The sequence below is a fragment of the Talpa occidentalis genome, unplaced genomic scaffold (assembly GCF_014898055.3).
Source record: "Talpa occidentalis isolate TD23 unplaced genomic scaffold, MPIMG_talOcc4v2.1 talOcc4.13, whole genome shotgun sequence".
In the NCBI taxonomy this organism is placed as follows: Eukaryota; Metazoa; Chordata; class Mammalia; order Eulipotyphla; family Talpidae; genus Talpa; species Talpa occidentalis.
This window is the reverse complement of record NW_023601322.1, coordinates 67,006,964-67,030,114: the sequence shown is the minus strand read 5'-3', so window position 1 is coordinate 67,030,114 and position 23,151 is coordinate 67,006,964. Positions and strand designations below refer to the sequence as shown.

The 23,151-nt window shown below is 42.7% G+C and overlaps 2 protein-coding genes across 2 annotated transcripts in view; both read left to right on the top strand.

Annotated features, from left to right (window-relative positions):
- The first annotated feature begins 4,302 nt into the window (after positions 1-4,302).
- LOC119243347 (protocadherin gamma-C4) overlaps positions 4,303-23,151 on the top strand; it is a 177,396-nt gene continuing 158,547 nt past the window's right edge. Inside the window, exons 1-3 of the mRNA XM_037509117.2 lie at positions 4,303-4,339; positions 10,907-13,633; positions 22,687-22,706. Of these exons, the coding sequence (XP_037365014.2) occupies positions 11,213-13,633; positions 22,687-22,695 (2,430 nt within the window). The 5' untranslated portion in view covers positions 4,303-4,339; positions 10,907-11,212 and the 3' untranslated portion in view covers positions 22,696-22,706. Of the gene's footprint in view, positions 4,340-10,906; positions 13,634-22,686 lie in introns of the transcript that reaches the window.
- Positions 17,683-22,722, top strand: LOC119243359 (protocadherin gamma-A2-like). The gene is made up of 2 exons (XM_037509116.2): positions 17,683-20,745; positions 22,687-22,722. Exons 1-2 carry the CDS (start codon positions 18,322-18,324, stop codon positions 22,693-22,695), a joined length of 2,433 nt encoding a protein of 810 aa, XP_037365013.1. The 5' UTR covers positions 17,683-18,321; the 3' UTR covers positions 22,696-22,722.

The following is a 23,151-nucleotide window of genomic DNA, read 5'->3' as shown; positions in this document are numbered from 1 at the left end:
TCCGGCATGGCGTCTCTTATCGCGAGAATTCGGTTTTACCCGCGTTCAGAACGAGCTTTCGGTTTGATAATATTTATTGACTAGGGAAATGCAGATTCTCCCACCCCCCCCCCTCCCATCCCCCGCCCACCCGGCGCTCCGCGGAACTGTTGTGGGACTGCCGTGGGGCCGGCTTTGCTTCCGGAAACGTTTAGGATGCTTCACGGTACATCCAATCTGGAGCTAATACAAGAATTTGTAACTAGCCATACAGTGGCGTGAAGAGGATATTGTAAATATGTATTCAACATAACAGCTTATTTTGTTTTCTTTTTGAAAATGCCCTGAGGGCCTCCCCGGTGGCGCAGCGGTTGAGCGCTGGGTTGCGAAGCTGCCCGCGGCCTCTGCGGCGCCGGTTCGATCCCCGGCTGCTCCCCGGCCACCGGAGGAGGGTCCCACATGGTGCGCAGACCTCTCCTGCCGCCCGCTGCTCCCCTCAGCAGTGTACTTCGGTCCTTCTGCCTGCTCTGCTCCCTGCTCTGGCTCTGGTGAATTCTCTCACCCTCCCGCGCTTCTGACTGTACCCAGTGCATGTATAAACAAAACAAACAAACAAATATAATTAATAAATAAATAAACATGCCTCTATTTAAGAAAAAAAAAAAAAAAAAAGAAAATGCCCTGATGGGACCTATGTCTCAGGGTCTGATTCTGTTCTGATGGGTTCCAAAGGAACAAGAATGATTCCTCTTTTTAATGTTTGGCGTGGATATAAATGTAAATAGAAAAGTGTTCTGGAAACACATGCTTGTTTAGGACAGTTGACTTATAGACAAATGGTCTGATTGAAGTAGAATATAATTACGGTTTTACTCCCTGTCATTCATTTGCCAGTAAACTTCTAAATTAGGAATTTTGTCATTCCACTTATACTATTTTGGTAGCTGTTTTTTGCTTATCTCTTCTGAATAGTGAAGTATTCATAAGCACGGATTTCTAGTATTTCACCCTATCTTGCTTCTGTTTCCATTTATTTTTAAATAGTCATTTTTGGGTATATCATCAAAAATTTAATTTCTATTTCTAAAATACTAACTCATCTAGATTTAAGAGAAGTTTCTTACAATGTGATTAACCAGCTTGCGCTTTTTTTTTTTTTTTTTGTACTTACCACTGATTACTTACCACAGAATACTTCACTATTCCATGATAATCAGGCATCTTTTTTTCTTGTACATCGTGTCCGGGTGCCTAGTATCAACATGTGGGAAATAAACACAAATAATTGCCAATTAGATGAAACAGTTGAGCGACTTAGAAAGAACATACTGTCAAACATTTAATAACCTTTAAAAGAAAATACATTGTGTCATCTTATGATCCACGTTTATATACATATCCTCTCTAGCCTAGATTGTTATGAGCAGAGAGGTTTGCTAATATCTGTATGAATGCGCCCTCTTTGGTTTGGGCAGAGTGTAACATGATACATGATGGGATAAAATTAAAATCGTCTTGTACCAGTTTGATTATTTTGTGTTAAATTTGAAGGAGAAATTATGCTTTTCCAGGTAACTGCATTAGTTCTCTGTGTGTTGAAGAATGATAGCTGATTTATCTAGAATTTTTTTTAAAGATTTATTTATTTATTTATACAAGCACTGGGTACAGTCAGAAGCGCCGGAGGGTGAGAGAATTCACCAGAGTCAGAGCAGGGAGCAGAGCAGGCAGAAGGACCGTAGTACACTGCTGAGGGGAGCAGCAGGTGGCAGGAGAGGTCTGCGCACCATGTGGGACCCTCCTCTGGTGGCCGGGGAGCAGCTGGGGATCGAACCAGCGCTGCAGAGGCTGCGGGCAGTTTCGCAACCCAGCGCTCAACCGCTGCGCCACTGGGGAGGCCCTATCTATAATTTTTTTTTTAAAGATTTATTTATGTATATAAGAGCTGGGATGTAGGACAGAGGTGCAGGGGGAGGCGGGGGGTGTGTGAGAGGCTTCACCAGAGACAGACTGGGGAGAAGAACAGGCAGATTGACTGAAATACACTGCTGAGGAGAGCTGCAGGGGAGACAGGAGAAATCTGCTGCGCTTTGTGGGTAGCTTCCTGACCATCTGGGGATCAAACTCATGCTGCAGATTGCTTCAGAGTGCTGATGCTTAACCCCTTGCGCCACCAGGGAGGCCCCTGATTTAGCTATAATTTCAAGTGCAATCTATATCTTGTTTGCATAGATCAAGTTTTTTCAATGTGCTTGTCCCTTAAATATACCTGATTTTACTTTTTACATATATAAGAGTTTAACACACTAGCCTCTGCATAATGCTTCATTTAACAACATAAAATGTGAAGCCAGGCTTATACATAAAATTAGCCTAAATATTGCTTTGCATTGTACTTGCATGTGCATTTTAGGATGTTTAAATATCCTTGTCATAGAAAGTAACTTAAGATAAATCTTAGGCAGTTATTATTTGCAAATATTGTGACGTATTTTAGTTAGTAAACCTTTGAGTGGAAGGTTGTCAGAGATAATTAAAAGGATCAGTTGAAGTTTCCTCTAAAGGGTCTACCTCCTTCAGTCCTGAAAAAGAATTTCTGCTTTTGAGTTTAACATATTTTCTAAATTTTTTTTGAGGGGAAATTACACTAAGGTCTCTACCATATCACTATTACCTTAATGTCCATTGATAAATCCAATTGTTTTTTAATGAAATTCATCAGACTTACAGAAAAAATCAGAACTGATGAATGTTCTCATGGTTGTTCCATGGACTATCTGTGATACTACTGAACCAGAGACTTGGAGAGAGCAGGAAATTTCCTAGTGTGGTAATGCCCTCTGTAGACTTCCCACCTGTGATAAGAGTATCACAATGAGGTTAATGTTGTGTTTGCAAATTCCCTTTAAGGGCCTTCCTGGTGGCGCAACAGTTGAGCTGCCCACAGCCACTGCAGCACTGCTTCGAGCACCGGCCGCAGGGCGAGGGTCCCACATGGCACAGCAGACCTCTCCTGCCGCCCGCTGCTCCCCTCAGCAATGTACTTCATCAGTCTGCCTGTTCTGTTCCCTGCTCTGGCTCTGGTGAATTCTCTCACCCTCCCGCACTTCTGACTGTACCCAGTGCTTATATAAATAAATAAATAAATCTTTAAAAAAGAAAATTCCCTTTAATATACTTTCCAGTTTCTTATATACAGTGGAGATTAAAAAATTATGGGTGATGAGAGAAGCCCTGCTTACAGTGTAGAGACAGAAAATAATAGGGGTGAGGAAATAGCAAACATCCCCTCAAAAGTGCACTTGTGGGCCTCCCTGGTGGCGCAGTGGTTGAGCGCTGGGTTGCGAAGCTGCCTTCAGCCTCTGCAGCGCCAGTTCGATCCCTAGCTGCTACCCGGCCACTGGAGGAGGGTCCCTCATGGCGCACAGACCTCTCCTGCCGCCTGCTGCTCCCCTCAGCAGTGTACTTTGGTCCTTCTGCTGCTCCCCTCAGCAGTGTACTTCGGTCCTTCTGCCTGCTCTGCTCCCCGCTCTGGCTCTGGTGAATTCTCTCACCCTCCCGCGCTTCTGACTGTACCCAGTGCTTGTATAAATAAATAAATAAATCTTTAAAAAAAAAAAAAGTGCACTTGTGTACTGCTGTGTAAGTATATGAATAGTAAAAAGCTGGTTAACTAAAATGTTTCAGTCTCTTTTATCAAGTAGAGTCCTTTCTATAGAAAAAAAAGACCAACCTAATTTATACTGGTTTAAACAAGAAAAATCGTTTTCCTTTATCTCAAAAACCAGAGGTTTATTTTTTTTAAGGTTCAAAAACCAGAGGTTTAGAGTAGCTCTTTCCAATAGAAATTTAATGTGAGCTACAGATGAAATCTATATATATATATGATATTAAATTATTAAATTCTCTAGTAGCTATATTAAAATAGCAAAAACCAAGTGAAACTAATTTCCTTAACATTTTATATGCTTATAAGCCAAAATATTTCAACATGTAATCAATGTAGAAATTATTAACATATTTTACATTCTTACTTTTGTATTTAACCTGGTGTATATCCTACACTTACAGCACATCTCAGTTTGCACTAACCACATTTCAGGTCCTCACTGGCACGGGGTTGGTTGGTGGACAGTTGCTGGACAGTGCAGTTATGGGATTATAAGGCTATCCCTAGGCATGATAGACTCCTGGCCTGGCACAAATTGTTTTTCTTGCCTTAATTTTGGAGTATGAGCATATATTTATACTTCTCTCTATTATTCTTACAGTGTTGCCCTCATCTCCTTGTAAACTTTCAAAGTGTGTGGCCACAAGAAACCTGCTAGCAATAACCAGGGAACTTCCTTCTTTGTCCATGGTAAGTTTAGAGTGTGGCTCCCCCTAACCCAAGTCTCTCTTTCAATCTGGTTGGACCAGTTTAGGCCATGTATTCACCATGCCTCAATAATAGTCACCAGGGGACTACTTTAAGCCTGTGATTTTCAAAATGGTGGGAAGGAGATGACATTTAGTAATGCCTGCACACATTTTTGATTGTCACAACTGTAGGGGTGGGGTCTACTGGCATCTAGTGGGTAGAGGCCAGAGATGCTGGCCTACAATACACAGAGCAACCTCCCACAAAAAGGAATTATTTGGTTCAAAATAGTACCAAGGTTAAGAAACCAAGGTTAAGCTTATTATTTTAAACCTATATTCTTAACTAAATACAAGAGGTATAAGAGTACCATTACTGGGCCTCCCCGGTGGTGCAGCGGCTGAGCGCTGGGTTGCGAAGCTGCCTGCGGCCTCTGTAGCGCCGGTTCGATCCCCGGCTGCTCCCTGGCCACCAGAGGAGGGTCCCGCATGGTGCGCAGACCTCTCCTGCCGCCCGCTGCTCCCCTCAGCAGTGTACTTCGGTCCTTCTGCCTGCTCTGCTCCCTTCTCTGGCTCTGGTGAATCCTCTCACCCTCCCACGCTTCTGACTGTACCCGGTGCATGTATAAATAAATAAAAATAAATCTTTAAAAAAAAAAAGAGTACCATTACGGATAGATTGCTGATCTATCAGACTTACTATAGCTATGAGAAGGTTTCAGCTTCCCTTTAAGTAAGTGGAGGGTAGACACCCGAATTACTTTATGTGTCAGAGGGAAGGAAAGGAAGTGTTTAAAAGGAAGTGTCAGAAGACAGGAAAGGGCATGAGCCACTATCTTAATCTTTTGGGGTGTTGTAATAAAATGCCATAAAATGGGTGACTTATAAACAACGGAAATTAATTTCTCCATTCTGAAGTCTCAGAAGTCTGAGATAAAGGTGCCAGAAAATTTGGTATCTGGTGAGAAAAGTCTTCTGGTTCACAGATGGCAGTCTCTTCTCTATAACCAACATATGGTAGAGGGGGTAAGGGATCTCTCTACAACCTCTTTTACAAGGGCACTATTATCACTCTTATGGCCTTTACCCTTATGACCTAATCACCTGAAGTCCTACCTCCAAATACTATCGCATTAGGGATTAGATTTCAACATAGCAATTTGCGTGGGGTGGGCACACATATTCAGTCTGTGAAGGTAATCATATTCATGAAAGAGCCCCATGAAAGGTATCTATGAGAAATCTCATTATAATAGTGTGAATGTAATTCACACACACACACACGTATGTGTGTATAAATGGCCAGTAATCACATGAAAAGACATTCATTATGACAAATCTCCAGGGAAATACAAATCAAAAAATACAATTTGATATTACCCCATACCCATTAGATGACTACTATCAAAACAAATAAACAGAAAATAACAAAGTTTGGCGGAGTTGTGAAATATTGACACCCCGTGTATGTTGGTGGAAGCATAAAATGGTACAGTGGCTGTAGGAGAAAAAGTATGGTGATTCCTAAAAAATCTAGAAATAGAATTACTACATGATCTATCAACCCAGTTCTGGGTATATACCCAAAAGAACTGAAAAGCAAGATCTCAAAGAGATACTTGTATACCCATGTTCATAACAGCACTATTCCCACTACATAAAAGAAGAAACCCAAGTGTCCTTCAACAGATAAATAAGTAAAATGTAGTATATAATTATACAATGAAATATTGCTCAATCTTGAAAAGAAAGGGAATTCTGCTATATGTTAAAACAGGGATAGACCTAGAGGGTTTTATGCTATGTAAAATAATCCAGTCACAAAAAGACAGATACTATGTAATTCCACTTAAGTTATTTTGAATGCCCGTAATCACAGAAACAAAGTAGGATGCTGTTTGTCAGGGACTGGAGAGAAGGGAGAAAGAAGAGTTATTATTTAATGGTTTCAGTTTTACAAAGTGAAAAGCGTTCTGGAGATGAGTAGTAGTGATGGTTGAATATACTTAATACCACTCAACTGTAAGCTTCCAAATGATTAAGCTGATAAAATTTACGTGTATATTTTACAAGAAAAAAGTATATATTTTTTAAAGTGTTGATAGACACCAAATATATATATTTTTATGGTGATTTTAATTTTTATCAGTATCTTTTATAGTGAAATTTTCTTTAATATGGCAGAATTTGCGATGAGCATTTCTTTTTGTGCAGCAAAATTCTCTTTACAATGAATAATTTCTTAAGTAAAACCTTTTTAGAAAAAGACGCTTCAGTGGTGTAGAGACTTCAAAGGAAATGTCTAGTGGGAAAATTCTGTGAGAATTCTTACTTTAAGTCCGTGAGACTTTCAATAAATTAAAACCTTTGGTTTAAACTTTGTGCAAGACCATTTGATTACTGTGTTGTCAGAAAGAAAGAATGACTTGCAGCCTTTGTACTAAACCAGCTGGTATTATAAAATAAGACGCAGGAATAAAGCAAATACAGACTCGGCGGACTTTCAGAGACAGCATTCGGTAGTATCATACTGGACCTCTGGGTGCCGCTGTCCGTCATACCGGTGGTTAGAGTGAAGCAAAGCAAGCCACTGCTATTCTGACGCCGCCATCCCTGCAGACTTTTGAGAAACACAGCAGAAGACAAAGCCCGCAATCTGTTCCAAATACCTGAGCCAGGAACCTCAAGATGTTGAATGACGCCGAGGAAGGCGCTGCCTTTTTTCTCAGAGCACCTTTGTGATTCCGGAGCCACCCTAGGGAGATGTGTTTGGATCTGAGAAGCTCTGCATTGAGAAGACAGGAAGAAGTCCCTGACAGGCAAGGACGCCCAGTGCAGGAAGTGCTTTTTCTCTCCTTGCTCTTTGTTCAGCCTGGTAACTACACAGCAATGTGGTATAAGACTCGGAAAGAGACCGCCAAGGCTTTGAAAATGGGGGATCTCGACCGAGATCTGCGTCTCGGTGACCAGAATCACGGGTGAGTGAAGCCTCTCTTTACTGGCCGCGAAGAGAGCAGGGACGAAGTCGAGAATGACAGGATAGCTCTCGTAGCTAAACAAAAGAACACCTTTGGCCCCTTTAAATCTGAAACCTTTGCTGAAAATCCTATAAATGTTTTGTTTAGTACTCTTTTCATCCTTTATAGAAATAACATGGCTTTCAGTACACACTTGGTTTTGAAAAATCTGAAAAACAACAGGAGCAAAGTTTACTCTTAAACCACAGTAGATTTGAACACTGCAGGCAAGTCTGCAAATTTGTCAGATAAGTTTCAATAATCATCTCCCTGTCCCATTGCCCATTCCCAAGTGAAATAAAGCAGAGGGCAGTAAATACCTGTTTGTTATCACAAATCTATGTTCGGACCAGGAACAGGACTACTACCACTTAGTGATGAGGAGGCAGCAGAACAGCCAGAGCAAGGTGTCAATGTCAGTCTTCCCATACCAAGCCACAGGAGTACAGCAGAGTCCACTGCGGGAGGATCAGCTGTCCATCTTTTCCTCTGCATGCTTCAGGTGATCTGCATTGACCTAGATGATACCTTTAAGGGAAAGTTTTCCTACAGTTTCTGCATCATTTTACAGAATATATCTTCCCACCAATAATGACAGTGTCATCTTTGATTTTGAAGGGGAACTTGAATCAGGTTGTAGAGGAGAAGACTGGAGGGAATTTAAGGGTCCATTTCAGAATCCTGGTTGGAATGGAGATTGGGAATAATGCAGAACAGATGACTCCACTGGGTGTCTAGTCCTATTAGAGTTAGAACTATGGTTGCCCTAACCAAAACATCAGAACTGAAATTTGCTTAAACAGAGAGACAAAAATATTGTGCAGAGTAATATACACACTGCCAATGATTAACCTCTAAGAATTACTATATAATTTTTTGTAAATTATTGGCAGATAGAATTCTAAGAGTAGACCCTGAACTATATTGTCAACAGAATCATTGACAAAAACAAGCTGTCCCTTTCCTCCAGTGCAAGCATCACCCTAAATATCACCCCATGTCAATAGAAAATGCTCTGGTTGTCCAACAAACCTTCTAAATGGTCCAGGATACTGGGAACACTTCCCAGAGCCTCCATCACCCTTTTAGTGCTTCAGACCTGGACTTTGGACCCCATGCCTCTTGATTTGTGAAAGGTGATCTGGCACCACGGGAGCTGTCATCTGATGTGTGGGTGGGCACAGGACACAATGGGGTTAACGGCAACCTACCTTTGAGCTGCCCTCCAGTCAGGATTGGACTGGGTTCAGTGTTAGCCTTCACCTTCCTGTGTTGGTCGACAACTGCAGTGAAAAAGCACAGCGGGTACTATGCTGAGAGCTGTAGCCCGAAGTCAAGGCCTTCTTCAATGCCACGGCACATGCTACAGCCCGGCCACCTGGACACTGTCGTCTGGAGCACAATGCCTAATTGTCTTTCAGGTTTACCTGATGGTGGCCCTGATCTCTGTGCTCTCCCTCCTCGCAGTGACTCTGGTCACGGCCTGCATCTGTGACTCTCCTCCAGCCCTGCTTCTGCCTGGTCTCTGGGCCACTTCTGTGAGAGTTGCCCTCTTTCTACAATCTATACGTGCCTTCAGAAATGGCAAAATCTTAATTTAACTTAATTGTAGTTATTCAAGAAACATCTTTCAACTGGAAATTCTTCATAGTACCAGCATGAAGGCTTAAATATCACATTGTTTGCATGTGAGTTTTCACTGTTATTCCATAAATATCATTCCTGTTTGGGTTTTGTTGGGATGGGAAGAGCTCTACAGGTTAACTTTCTAGTTTTTATGTATACTTTGATTTGTTTCATTAGTCCAGATAATTCCTTTGAGGAGCAGTTGGTGCCTATTAATGTATGTTCTGAAAAGTTGTTTCCCGCTAAAGAATCCTTTCCTTGCAATATTGAAAGAGATTCACTGCATCTTTAAGTTTCTGCCCTTGGGCTCTATTTACATGTCTTTGAGAGTTGGAGAAACTATTGATTTGGCTATGCAAAAACATAAATTCTCTTTAAATTCTATCATCTTTTGTTTTTTCCTTTCTTTCCTCATTTTCTGGGATCTCTTTAGCTATGGTATTCATAGGTTGGTAGTCAATACCTGGCTGAACTTCTTTCTGAAAATTTCAACCTCTTGAGTGCAGAGAACATTAATCCTTAACTTCTGGGTAAAGATAAATTGCTCTAAGCATGAGACAATTTATATAGTAACCTTTTACTAATTTTGCAATAAATAACAGAAGGAATGCAATCTAGCTTTGAATTCCCACTACTGTGTTTAAGGAAAACAATTTCTCTTGGAGGAAAATATTGTGATTGTAAGAGAACACATATTCTATATGATAGCCTGCCTAAAAATAAAGATGTGGCCCTTTCCTTTGTCAGTTCTGAAGAATAACCACACTTTCTTATGCCTCTTAAATTTGAAATATAAACTATCTATTCATTTGATGTTTTTTCCCGTGAAATTCCAAGCTCCCAATGTTATTAAAAATGTATTCCCTTTGGGTGAAAGGTTTTTTTAAGATCCACATAATACATAGACACTTGAGGAAAAGAGGAAAAATAATGATGGGGTAAAACACATCCTTCAAAATTTCAAAGTTTCTGATAATTTTTTTAAAGATTTATTTATTTATTTATACAAGCACTGGGCACAGTCAGAAGCACAGGAGGGCGAGAGAATTCACCAGAGCCAGAGCGGGGAGCAGAGCAGGCAGAAGGACCGAAGTACACTGCTGAGGGGAGCAGCGGGTGGCAGGAGAGGTCTGTGCGCCATGTGGGACCTTCGCCCGGCAGCCGGGTATCAAACCGGCGCTGCACAGGCTGCGGGCAGCCTCAACCGCTGCGCCACCGGAGAGACCCCTGATAAATATTTTTTTAAGATTTATTTATTTATCATACAAGAGCTGCGGTACAGACCAGAGATGGGGATGGGGAGTGAGAAGGTTTACCAGAGACAGAGTGGGGAACAGAACGGGCAGATGGACCAAAGTACACTGCTGAGGGGAGCAGCGGGCAAGACAGGGGAGGTCTGCTGCCCCATGTGTGTTGCTCCCTGGCCGGCCGGGGATCGAACTCGTGCTGCAGAGGCAGCGGATTGCTTCATAGTGCAGTGCTTAATCCCTTGCACCACCAGGGAAGCCCGGTCTCTGATAAATATTCAAGACACAGTGGAAAGGAAATGGAACATTCCAATTTAAAAAAAAAAAAATCTAGCTTACATTCTAAAAGTTTGGTTTTCCCTTTTCTTTTTTTCACCTTTTGGTCAAATGGGCAGTTGCTCTTCAATGTGGTCTGGTCAAGATATACTACAAAAAGTGGAGGGGTGATTTTGTCTCCTTTGTGATATTCCCTGAATAACAGCAGGGAAAGCAGGTAGCTTGACAGCTTTGGGATTCTCCTGTATATTACAATTTAGCAACATTTACATATGATTAGCTCAATGAACATAGTAGTTTATCCTTTTTCATACATGTATGCTAGAAGGCTTAATTTTTCCTTAACAATAAACTAAGGTGTAAGGACAGCGATCAGATTAATGAAGAGAAATTATTATCTAGGAGTGCAGTAACTGGTTAAAGACTCTGGGCGCCGCTATTCACCAGCTGGGAGATACAGGCAGCGCGCACAAACACCACGAGAAAAAGACCAGGGAAGGGGAAAAAAGCTTAGAACCTTCATCTCCGCCAGATTGAAAACAGTCTTCCTGAGGCTTCCCAGATCCTACCTCTGGACGACTCTCCGCTCTGAATGCTCCTGAAAATTCTCATGATTTAGGCTCAGAAAAAAAAAAAAATCAAAAAACGAAAACAGAGAAACAATACCCTTGGTACCCGGCTGGGAGAAAACTACGAAGCTCGAGAGCAATGGCGATTTGGGCGAAGCTGCCCGGCTGCCGCGAGCTGGTCCTGCTGTGCCTTTTTCTGGAGCTGTCATTGGAAGCCCAAGCAGGGAAGATCCTGTACTCTGTGCCAGAAGAGACAGACAGAGGTTTCTTCGTGGGCAGCATCGCTAAAGACCTGGGGCTACAACCACAGGAGCTGGCGGAGCGCGGAGCCCGCATCGTCTCCAGAGGTAGGACGCAGCTTTTTGCTCTGAACCCGGGGAGCGGCAGCTTGGTCACCGCGGGCAGGATAGACCGGGAGGAGCTCTGCGCTCAGAGCGCGCGGTGCCTGGTAGATTTTAACATCTTGGTAGAGGATAAAATGAAGCTTTTTCCTGTCCAAGTGGAAATAATTGATATTAATGACAACACGCCCCAATTCCAGTTAGAGGAAATAGAGTTTAAAATGAATGAAATAACCACTCCGGGTACCAGGATCCCTCTGCCTTTGGGCCAAGACCTTGACGTGGGTGTGAATTCCCTCCAGAGCTACCAGCTCAGCTCCAACCCTCATTTCTACCTGGATGTGCAGCAAGGCGCTGATGGAACCCAAACCCCAGAGATGGTGCTGCAGAGTCCCCTGGATAGGGAAGAAGAAGCTGTCCACCACCTTATTCTCACCGCCTCGGATGGGGGAAATCCAGTCCATTCTGGAACCCTCCGCATTCGCATTTGGGTTGTGGATGTAAATGATAACCCTCCAGCATTTACTCAAGCACAGTACCACTTGAGTGTACTAGAGAATGTACCACTGGGCACTCAGCTACTGGTGGTAAAAGCCACTGACCCAGATGAAGGACCCAATGGGGAAGTAACATACTCATTTCACAATATAGACCACAGAGTGGCCCAAATATTTCATTTGGATGCTCACACAGGGGAACTATCAAATAAAGAACCTTTGGATTTTGAAGAATACAAAACCTATCCAATGGAAATTCAAGCTCAGGATGGTGCAGGCCTCATGGCCAGAGCTAAGGTGCTGATCAAAGTTCTGGACATAAATGACAATGCACCAGAGGTCACCATCTCCTCTATCACCACTGCAGTCCCAGAAAACTTCCCTCCTGGAGCAATAATTGCTCTTATCAGTGTGCATGACCAGGACTCTGGAGACAATGGTCACATTACATGTTCCATTCCTGGAAATCTACCCTTTAAATTAGAAAAATCAGTTGATAATTATTACCGTTTGGTGACAGAAAGAGCATTGGACAGAGAACTTACCTCCAGGTACAACATCACAGTAATAGCAACAGATCAGGGAACTCCAGCTCTGTCTACTGAAATGCATATTTCACTACAAGTGACAGATATCAATGACAACCCCCCTGTCTTCCCCCAGGACTCCTACTCTACCTACATTCCAGAAAACAACCCCAGGGGAGCCTCCATCTTCTCTGTGGCAGCTCATGATGCTGACAGCAATGAGAATGCACAAGTCACTTACTCCCTGGCAGAGGATACCATCTGGGGGGCACCTCTGTCCACCTATGTCTCCATCAATGCAGACACTGGCATCTTGTATGCACTGCGATCTTTTGACTATGAGCAGTTCCGGGACCTAAAAATGACAGTGATGGCACTTGACAGTGGAGATCCACCACTCAGCAGCAACATGTCACTGAGCATATTTGTGCTGGACCAGAATGACAACACACCTGAGATCCTGTACCCTGCCGTTCCCACAGATGGTTCCACAGGCGTGGAGCTGGCACCCCGCTCTGCAGAGCCTGGCTACCTGGTGACCAAGGTGGTGGCGGTGGACAGAGACTCAGGCCAGAACGCCTGGCTGTCCTACCGCCTGCTCAAGGCCAGCGAGCCAGGGCTCTTCTCAGTGGGGCTGCACACGGGCGAGGTGCGCACTGCGCGGGCCCTGCTGGACAGAGATGCGCTCAAGCAGAGCCTGGTGGTGGTGGTCCAGGACCACGGCCAGCCCCCCCTCTCGGCCACCGTGACACTCACCGTGGCCGTGGCGGACAGCATCCCAGACGTCCTGGCAGACCTAGATAGCCTGGAACCCTCCACTGACTCTGATGGCTCTGGTCTCACTCTGTACCTGGTGGTGGCCGTGGCTGTGGTCTCCTGTGTCTTCCTCGCCTTTATCATCATACTGATGGCACTCAGACTCAGGCACTGGCATACATCTCGTCTGCTCCAGGCTTCAGAAGGTGGATTGGCTGGCTTGCCTGCATCTCATTTTGTGGGTATGGATGGGGTACAGGCTTTCCTGCAGACCTATTCCCAGGAGGTCTCCCTCACTGCAGATTCACGGAAGAGTCACCTGATCTTCCCACAGCCCAACTATGCGGACATGCTCATCAGCCAGGAGAGCTGTGAGAAAAATGATTTTCTATCAGCACCTCAGTCTTTACTTGAAGACAAAAAGGAAACATTTTCTCAGGTAAACCTTTTGTAGTAAATCTAGATAAAAATAATTCCTGCATTTACTGGCTTTCATTATTTACTACTAACAGTTCTCTTTCCCATATATCTTTGTGGATTTCTATTTACAAAACCTAGGAGGCCATTATTTCGTGTTTTTATCCTGGTATATTTGTAATTGTTCTTTCATTGAAAAGGAGACTATAATTAAACAGAATGTGGCTGGTTGGGGATGAAGAGTATGTGTGAGGTGCTATCTCTGTTGTGGAAAGAACACTGTATCAGAAACAAGGTCTGGCTCATAAACATTTTCTTCATTGCTTCTAGCCGAATTATTTTGTTTTTCTAGGTTTACCACTCTCTTTTTTAAAGATTTATTTATTTATGCATACAAGAACTGGGGTACAGGCCAGAGGTGTGGGGGGTGAGAGGATTCACCAGAGACAGAGTGGGGAACAGAACAGGCAGATTGACTGAAATACACTGCTGAGGGGAGCAGTGGGCCAGTCAGGAGAAGTCTGCTGCGCCATGTGGGCGGCTCCCTGGCTGGGGATTGAACTCGTGCTGCAGTGGCTGCAGATAGCTTCAGAGGTTGCATCTTAACTCCTTGCACCACCAGGGAGGCCCTGGTTTACCACTCTCTTATCTGGTAAAGTTAGGAGTTGACTAGAAAAGACCCACCAACATTTATGTGACTAAAATTATTTTCAAATTTCCTTAAGTTTTAAAGTTTTATATTGTTATTAATACCTCCTAATTTGCCCCTACATTTAGTGTAGATGTCCAGATGTCTCTGCATAGGTTCTATTTTATTTGGGGACATTTGAAAAGGTAAAACTTATCTAAAGTATTACTTATATTTCAATTCTGGATTTTTTTTTCAGCTCATAAAATTTAAGTTTTTGCTTCTGTATATAAAGATGAACTAGACTTACCTGAGAAAACACAGAGATTACCAAATTGGATGATTTTTAATATCCATCTATATTCTGCTGACAAGATAAAAGCTTAAAGTAAGATTACACAAATGCGTCTGCGCGCGTGCACACACACACAAACACACACACACACTAAAGTGGTCATGTCACTATAATAGCAACACAGAATATAAGGCAACAAACAGTAATGGTACATATTTTAAATGAAAAGATCTTAATAATTAAAGGAACATATAATCCAAACCATGTACAAACTATGAGCACCCATCACCAACAGTACTGGTTTGAAAATGATATGAGATTTTAAGAAATACCATAAGAAATAACAGAGATCAAAGGTAAAACATTGCTAAGCATAGAGAAGATTGGAATGACAGAATCTATAAGCTTGATCTAATATATCTTTATGGAATCCCATACACAACAAATGTAGAATAGCAGTTTTTTTACATGAGCATATGGAAAACTTCCAGCAATTAAATACATGGTCATCACCAGAAAAGGTAGATACAAATTTTATACTATCAATAGTATATGCCTTATAACATATACTTAAATCACAAAGCTGGGTGTGGGGGAAATAGGAAGAGGTTGTTGCTTTCATTTAAAAGCTGAATAAGGTCTGACTATCTAATGCATACATGGAGAATATAGTTGATAAGACTATTGTGTAATTGAAATTTGCTAAGTGAGGTCTTAAGTGTTCTCATCAAAAAAATGTGAGATGATGGTTATTAATTAACTCAATGAGTGGAATCCTTCCACAGTATATACAGATATCAAATCATATTGTACATTTAAATGCCATACACTTTTATTTGTCAATTGTAGTTCAATAAAAATGGAAAAATGACAAAGCAAACATTTAAAAATAGTAAAAGGAAACAAAACTTGGCTATCTAACCCCCCTAAATTACCCTTGGATTTTAAAAAATTACAATGGAAATAAAACTACCTAAAAATGAATAAAAATTAAAATATTATTAGTAAAAATTGTGGAATGCAGCTAAAATAGTACTTAATGGTAAATTTGTAGACAAAGCAAAGGCCTAATGGTTTAAAATAAGTGAATTTAGCTTGCCACTCAGTAAACAAGGCAAGAAGCATAATGCCAGCATAAACTTAAAGACAATAATAATAGGAAAATAACAAAGACAAGTTTGAATTACTGAAATGCAAACAAGGAAGAACTCTAATGATGAAGCAATAGGTCTAGACAGTAAAGGTCCTACTGAACCCAGTGAGGAGAAAGTTCAATGCTGGGACTAATGTAGACAAGGCAGATGTTGTGACTAAAATTCTTTTTGAAGATTCTAAAAGAAAATCCCGAAGTCAAGAATCTGGAAAAGAAAAGACAAGCAAGAAAGACTGGGAAAATACAAAACAATTTGATATGATGCAAGATAACAGCAAAGACAAAGAAAATGAGATAAATCTTTAGAGAACTGCAGTGAAGGACGTTGAGTAGTAATTTAATAAGACTCAAAGTGTCAAAACAAATATTGATGAAAAGGTTTCTTTAAGACAAATACTGTATGAGTCCTCTTATATGAACTTCCTAGAGTATTCAAATTCATAGAGAAGGGAAGTAGGATGGTTGTTGTTAGGGGGAGAGGGGAAGGGAGAATGGGAGGTTAGCATTTAATGAGTGAAAACATTTTGGATATGGAGCATGGTGATGGTTGCACAATAATGTGTGTATACTTAATGCTGCAGAATTGTATGCTTAAAATGGTGAACTTTATGTATATCTTACCACACACAAAAAAACAAGTTGAGTTATCTACTGGTAGATCATGTTAAAATGCACAATTAGAGAAGCCAGGTGGAAAGGGAGAGGGCATGAGACTACCTAGAGAGTCATCCAGATGTCCCAACATGAGTCCCCAGATGATGCCACAGGAATAACCACCAGTAAGACCATTAAAAGTGAAATCACCAACACAGATTGAAGATTACTGCTGAACAAATGAAACCAGGTCATTTTATTTTTTTTAAAGATTTATTTATACAAGCACTGGGTATAGTCAGAAGCGCGGGAGGGTGAGAGAATTCACCAGAGCCAGAGCGGGGAGCAGAGCAGGCAGAAGGACCAAAGTACACTGCTGAGGGGAGCAGCGGGGCGGCAGGAGAGGTCTGCGCGCTATGTGGGACCCTCGCCGGGGCCTGGGGATCCAACCTGCGCTGCAGAGGCTGCGGGCAGCTTCGCAGCCCATCCCTCAACTGCTGCGCCACTGGGGATCCCTGAAACCAGGTCATTTTAAAACACTGTATTTGGGGATGGTTTATTACATAACCATTTTGCATAAATTTGGCCTAGCAATTCTATTTTCTGGAATAAAGGAGCATCTGAAATAAGGGACCATCTGAAATAAAGGAGCATCATGTTTATAGCTTGCTCTGAAACAATTCAGAGAGAGTCAGAGACAGACCATGATATCAAAACATTAACATTTGGAATGATATGCATATAGAGTATATGGAAGTCCTGTGTACTATTTATGCAGCCTCTCTAAGTCTAAAATTATTGAAAAGAAAATATTTAAAACTGATCTCAAGTATGGCAAGATATTAAAATTTGATCATGTTAAATGGTTTGTACATAGATTTTCATTACATTATTTTTTATACTTGTCTGCACATTTGAAGTAGTTCAAATTTTTTTTGAATTTGTAATAAATGTATGGTGCATAAGTACGTAGCGAAACAAATAAGAGGACATCTACTGCATTGTAGATGCTTAGAAAATACGTCAGAAAAAAGACTTGGCAAACTCAGACAACTGTAAGGTATTGATTCTCTGTGTGGTTAAAAAGAAAAGAAAAGGAAGAAACAACAACATCTTCCTGCTCTTGTTTTATCCAAAATAACCGGCTTTGGTTTCCGTTAATGTTCCATGCTGCTTCTCACTTCCAAGCGTTCATACTAAGGTTCTTAGCCTCTCTCTTGATCCAACTCTACCTTTTAGGATATAGCTTCGAGCACCTGAAAGTCTTTCCATACCCCCAAATCTAGGCTGGATACCCTTTCTGTGTACTCCCCCATTGTCCAGCGTTTTGTGAAGTCATAGCCATTATCATACATTATTTTATTTTTTAAAATCTTACTCTATTTTAATACTGTGTTACTTTCCTTATGCCCTTCCCTATCCTGCTTCCTGAGAGCAGGGGCTCTGTTTCACCATTTCTATCTCCAGCATCAGTCACACAATGTGTCACGCACATAACAGTGCCTGGATTAAGTTGTCCCACGAACCAATATTTAAATACCCTAGATTGTGAAGTTAAATGTTAAACCATGAAATACAGAAATTCAAAATGCATAACCTTAGAGGACAATGCAGCTAATATTAAGACTGAGGAAAAAAGACTCTTACCTTGAGAGAGCTACTTCTAAGGTCTTTAGAACTGTAAGATTCTTCAAGGTAACTTGAAAGACACAAGGCTCACATAAACAAGAAGAAACGTTGGTTTGCCTGAGAGGGTGCAGAAATTACTTAAGCCTCTGAGCGTCGCTGTTGACCACCTAAGAAGTAAAAGCCAGCCAGACAGCCACTCCAGCGTTGCGACTCCCCACCACGGAAAGGGCTGGGCATTTTGCTCCGAAAACTTCCGAGCAACAGGAAATTCAATCCAGGAGCCCACTATTTCTCGCCACAGTGACCTGGGTCCCGTGAATCCTGGTCACCTCAGACCCCGAGGAATAAAGACCGGAATCCCGCACTGAATGCTAGAAGTTGCCTGGGAGAAAGGACTGCAGCAGAAGAGAAATGGCGGCTCCGCAAAAGTTGCCACAACGCAGAAGGCTGGCCCTGCTCTGCCTTCTTTGGGCGACCCTCTGGAAGGCCGGAGCTGGGCAGATGCGCTATTCTGTGCCAGAAGAGATCGACAAAGGCTCCTTTGTGGGTAACATCGCCAAGGACTTGGGTTTGGAGCCTCCCGCACTCGCCGAACGCGGAGTCCGCATCGTCTCCAGAGGTAGGACGCAGCTCTTTGCTCTGAACTCGCGAAGCGGGAGCTTGGTCACCGCGGACAGGATAGATCGGGAGGAGCTGTGCGCTCAGAGCGCGCGGTGCCTGGTGAATTTTAACATCCTGCTGGAAGATAAATTGAATATTTATTCAGTAGAGGTGGAAATAACAGATATTAATGATAATGCACCTCGCTTTGGCGTGGAAGAACTAGCACTAAAAATCAGTGAAATAACTACGCCAGGATTCCGTATTCCTCTAAAGAGTGCGCATGATGCGGATGTCGGAGAAAACACCCTCCAGAAATACCAACTTAACCCGAATGAACACTTCTCCCTGGACGTGCGAAATGGAGTGGATGGGAACAAATATCCGGAGTTGGTGCTGGAGAGCGCCCTGGACCGCGAGGAAGAGGCGGTTCACCATCTGGTTCTTACTGCTTTGGATGGGGGCAGCCCGGTCCGATCTGGCACGGCCCGCATCCGCGTGGTGGTCCAAGATGGAAACGACAATGCACCTATTTTTACACAGCCCGAGTACCGTGTGAGTGTTCCAGAGAATATGCCTGTAGACACCTGGATACTCACGGTGACCGCCACTGATGCAGATGAGGGATACAACGCTCAAGTGGCATATTTTCAAGAGAAAACCCCTGAAGGAACCTCAGACATATTTGAGCTTACATCGACCTCTGGAGAAATAGCAATTAAAAAAAGTTTAGATTATGAGGATGCCAAATACCATGAAATCGATATTGAAGCCCAGGATGGGCCAGGCCTTCTGACCAGAGCAAAGGTTATTGTCACGGTTCTGGACGTGAATGACAACGCCCCAGAATTTTACATGACCTCTGCTAGTAGTTCAGTTCCTGAAAACTCTCCTCCAGGAACTGTAATTGCTCTTTTCAATGTGCATGATAGAGACTCTGGACAGAATGCATTTATCACATGTTCACTGCTGGATGACCTGCCTTTCAAGTTGGAAAGGTCAGTGGACAATTACCACCGACTGGTTACAACCAGAGCCCTGGACAGGGAACAGTTTTCCTCTTATAACATCACTGTGATTGCTAAAGATGGAGGGACCCCGTCTCTGTCTACAAATGCTTACATTTTGCTGCAGGTGGCAGACATCAACGACAACCCGCCCACCTTCCTCCACACGTCCTACTCTGCCTACATTCCCGAAAACAATCTCAGAGGCTCCTCCATCTTTTCCATGAGAGCGCATGATCCTGACTGTGACAACAACGGCCAAGTAACTTATAACTTAGTGGAGGATACACTTCATGGGGTGCCTCTGTCATCCTACATCTCCATCAACTCTGACACCGGTGTCCTCTACGCGCTACGTTCCTTTGACTATGAGCAATTCCATGAACTGCAGTTACTGGTGACAGCCAGTGACAGCGGGAACCCACCACTCAGCAGCAATGTATCCCTGAACCTGTTCATTCTGGACCAGAACGACAACGCACCAGAGATCCTGTACCCTGCCCTCCCCACAGATGGCTCCACAGGCGTGGAGCTGGCACCCCGCTCTGCAGAGCCTGGCTACCTGGTGACCAAGGTGGTGGCGGTGGACAGAGACTCAGGCCAGAACGCCTGGCTGTCCTACCGCCTGCTCAAGGCCAGCGAGCCAGGGCTTTTCTCAGTGGGGCTGCACACGGGCGAGGTGCGCACGGCGCGGGCCCTGCTGGACAGAGATGCGCTCAAGCAGAGCCTGGTGGTGGTAGTCCAGGACCATGGCCAGCCCCCCCTCTCGGCGACGGTCACGCTCACCGTGGCCGTGGCGGACAGCATCCCAGAAGTCCTGGCTGACCTGGGCAGCATCAGCACCCCCGCGGACTCTGAGGATTCCGACCTTACCTTGTACCTGGTGGTGGCGGTGGCCGTGGTCTCCTGCGTCTTCCTGGCCTTTGTCATCGTGCTGATGGCGCTCAGGCTGCGGCGCTGGCACATGTCACGCCTGCTCCAGGCTTCAGAAGGTGGATTGGGGGGCTTGCCCACCTCGCACTTTGTGGGCGTGGACGGGGTGCATGCTTTCCTGCAGACCTATTCGCATGAGGTCTCCCTCACTGCAGACTCGAGGAAGAGTCAGCTGATCTTCCCGCAGCCCAACTATGCGGACACGCTCATCAGCCAGGAGAGCTGTGAGAAAAGGCATTTTCTGTCAGAACCTCAATCTCTACTTGAAGATAAAGGAGAAGAAACATTTTCTCAGGTAAACTCTCTTTAAACTCAATATACTCATGAGCTAATTTGCTAAAATAGAAACAATATACTTATGAGTTAATTTGCTAAAATAAATGAATGTATTCAATATTTACTCAGTTGCCTCCATTGTTTACCTTACCTCTTCTGCTTCTCATATTTCCTTGTGTATATATTCAATATTTAGGACAGACTCCTGGTGCATTATTTCTTTCAAGTTCTAAGTGTTCACACCCCTTCGGGGGAAGTAGAGCTAAGTCCTGAAATTAGTATAAATTAGGATTTTGTGGATTAAGATGATATTTAGGTTCTCAAAAGAGCACTGCATTCGGAATTGGGAAAATCTGTTTTCTTATTCTTACTTTCCCAATTCCTGGGCAAATCATGTCATCTACTTGGGTCAACAAATCTTTCTTTAAAATATAAAGGTTGAATTTTGTGTTTACCCACATGTTTTCCTCTAAAATTTAAGGCATTTATGTTTTATAGTATGCTTTAAATTAGACTTTGAAACATGGTTAGCGCCCTCTCAGCATTAATGCTTTTTCTTCAGTTTAGAAGTAAAGTTCTTTATTTATTTTATTTTATTTTATTTTATTTTATTGGCATGACTTTTCCTATTAAGATGATATTTAGAAACATATATGGTTCACTGTGTTTCAGGAAGGTATGTCATGGTATTTCTGCTTAGTTAAAAATTTCATTAGTGTCTAAAGTACCTCTGTGCTTCTTCCAGTCGTGATCAAGTCAACATTTTCACTGTAATAAATAAGTCGTGTAATAATAAACATGTTTCTCTTCACCATTACTTTTTGTTTTTCTCATATCTGGAAACCATATTGCCTTTTTAATCTTTCAAAACAGTATGTACCCTCAAAGGATTCAGAGGTCGTATCAAATAATTGCCCCCTGAAGTCCTCCTGATACAGGCTTTTCTCCTCAAAGTTTCCTATTCACAGCCACTGTTAAAAATGTTTCCAGTCCCCCGGCCGCCCGGTTGAGTGCTGGGTTGCAAAGCTGCCTGCAGCCTCTGCAGTGCCTGCTCCATCCTGGCTGCCAGGCGGGGGTCCCACATAGAGCTCAGACCTCTCCTGCCCCCTGCTGCTCCCCTCAGCAGTGTACTTCATCAGTCTACCTGCTCTACTTCCCCGCTCTGGCTCTGGTGAATTCTCTCACCCTCCTGCGCTTTTGACTGTACCCAGTGCCTGTATAAATAAATAAATAAATCTTTAGGGGAAAAAAAAATGCTTCCAGTCCCTCAGTCCTGTTCACAAACACAGTTTTCTTCCTCATTCTTCTTCCAATATTGGTTTTTAGCATGTTAATTATATGTCTAAAAATGAGAACAATGATTATACTATCCTATTAATGGGATCATTTTCATTTGTTTTTGGATCATGCATTTTTTAAAGATTTATTTAGTTATGCATACAAAATCTGGGGTACAGGCCAGAGGTGTGGGGGTAAGAAGATTCACCAGAGACAGAGTGGGGAGCAGACAGGCAGATTGACCAAGGTACACTGCTTAAGGGAGCAGCGAGCGGGTGAGTAGGAGAGGTCTGCTGCGACACGGGGGTTACTGCCTGGCCAGCCAGAGATTGAACTCATGCTGCAGAGGCTGCGGACAACTTCAAGGTTGTGTCTTAACTCCTTGCACCACCAGGGAGGCCTGTTTTGGAAACAATCATATATTAAGTGAGTCAAGTATTTCATAGCACCATCAACTTTCAAGGTGCTGTGATTCTTTATTATGTAAGGGCAACGGAGGAAAAATTTATCTGAAACTGTGTTGTTTATTATTACATAATTCTCTGTGAAATATTTTAATTAAAGTATGAACCAAAAAAAGTTAAAAAACAGTATGTTTGTGCATGTATGGTAACATCAAAAGAATAAATGCTCTAAGTGTCATGATTGAAATGACATTGTATTTCTGTTTCTGTGATTGTAGGGGAAATGAATGTGGGAAAAGGGTTTCTGGAGCAACAAAAGTTTCTCTCCACTAGCTTCAGATTTGGCCTTTAAAAACATCTTCAAACTCCAGATTGAAGTAAAGGAAACTGCTTTCAGTACCCTGAAGATTTCTGTGATTTCTCTCTCACACCTAGGCCTTTTGCTTGATCTACTCTGCGCATGTTTCTTGGGGAAGCCTTTGCTAACCTCCAGGGCATCATTGGATGCCTTCCCATTGCCCTGGCCTCTGCTATTATGGCAGTTATCTCCATGCATTATAATTTCTTGTTTGCTCTTATATTATTCTGTGAATAAAGTGGCTGTGTCCACATTGCTTACCTTAAAACCCCACATATTATGTGACACTCAATTATATGCTTGCTTAATTAATGGGTTAAGTAATAAAGATATAAGCTAAGATGTCAGGCTATCAAAGACAAAATTTAAGATGCAAAACCTCTAA

Excerpts from the sequence above, each read along its gene's own strand:
- LOC119243359 (XM_037509116.2), top strand. The coding sequence starts at position 18,322 with ATGGCGGCTCCGCAAAAGTTGCCACAACGCAGAAGGCTGGCCCTGCTC.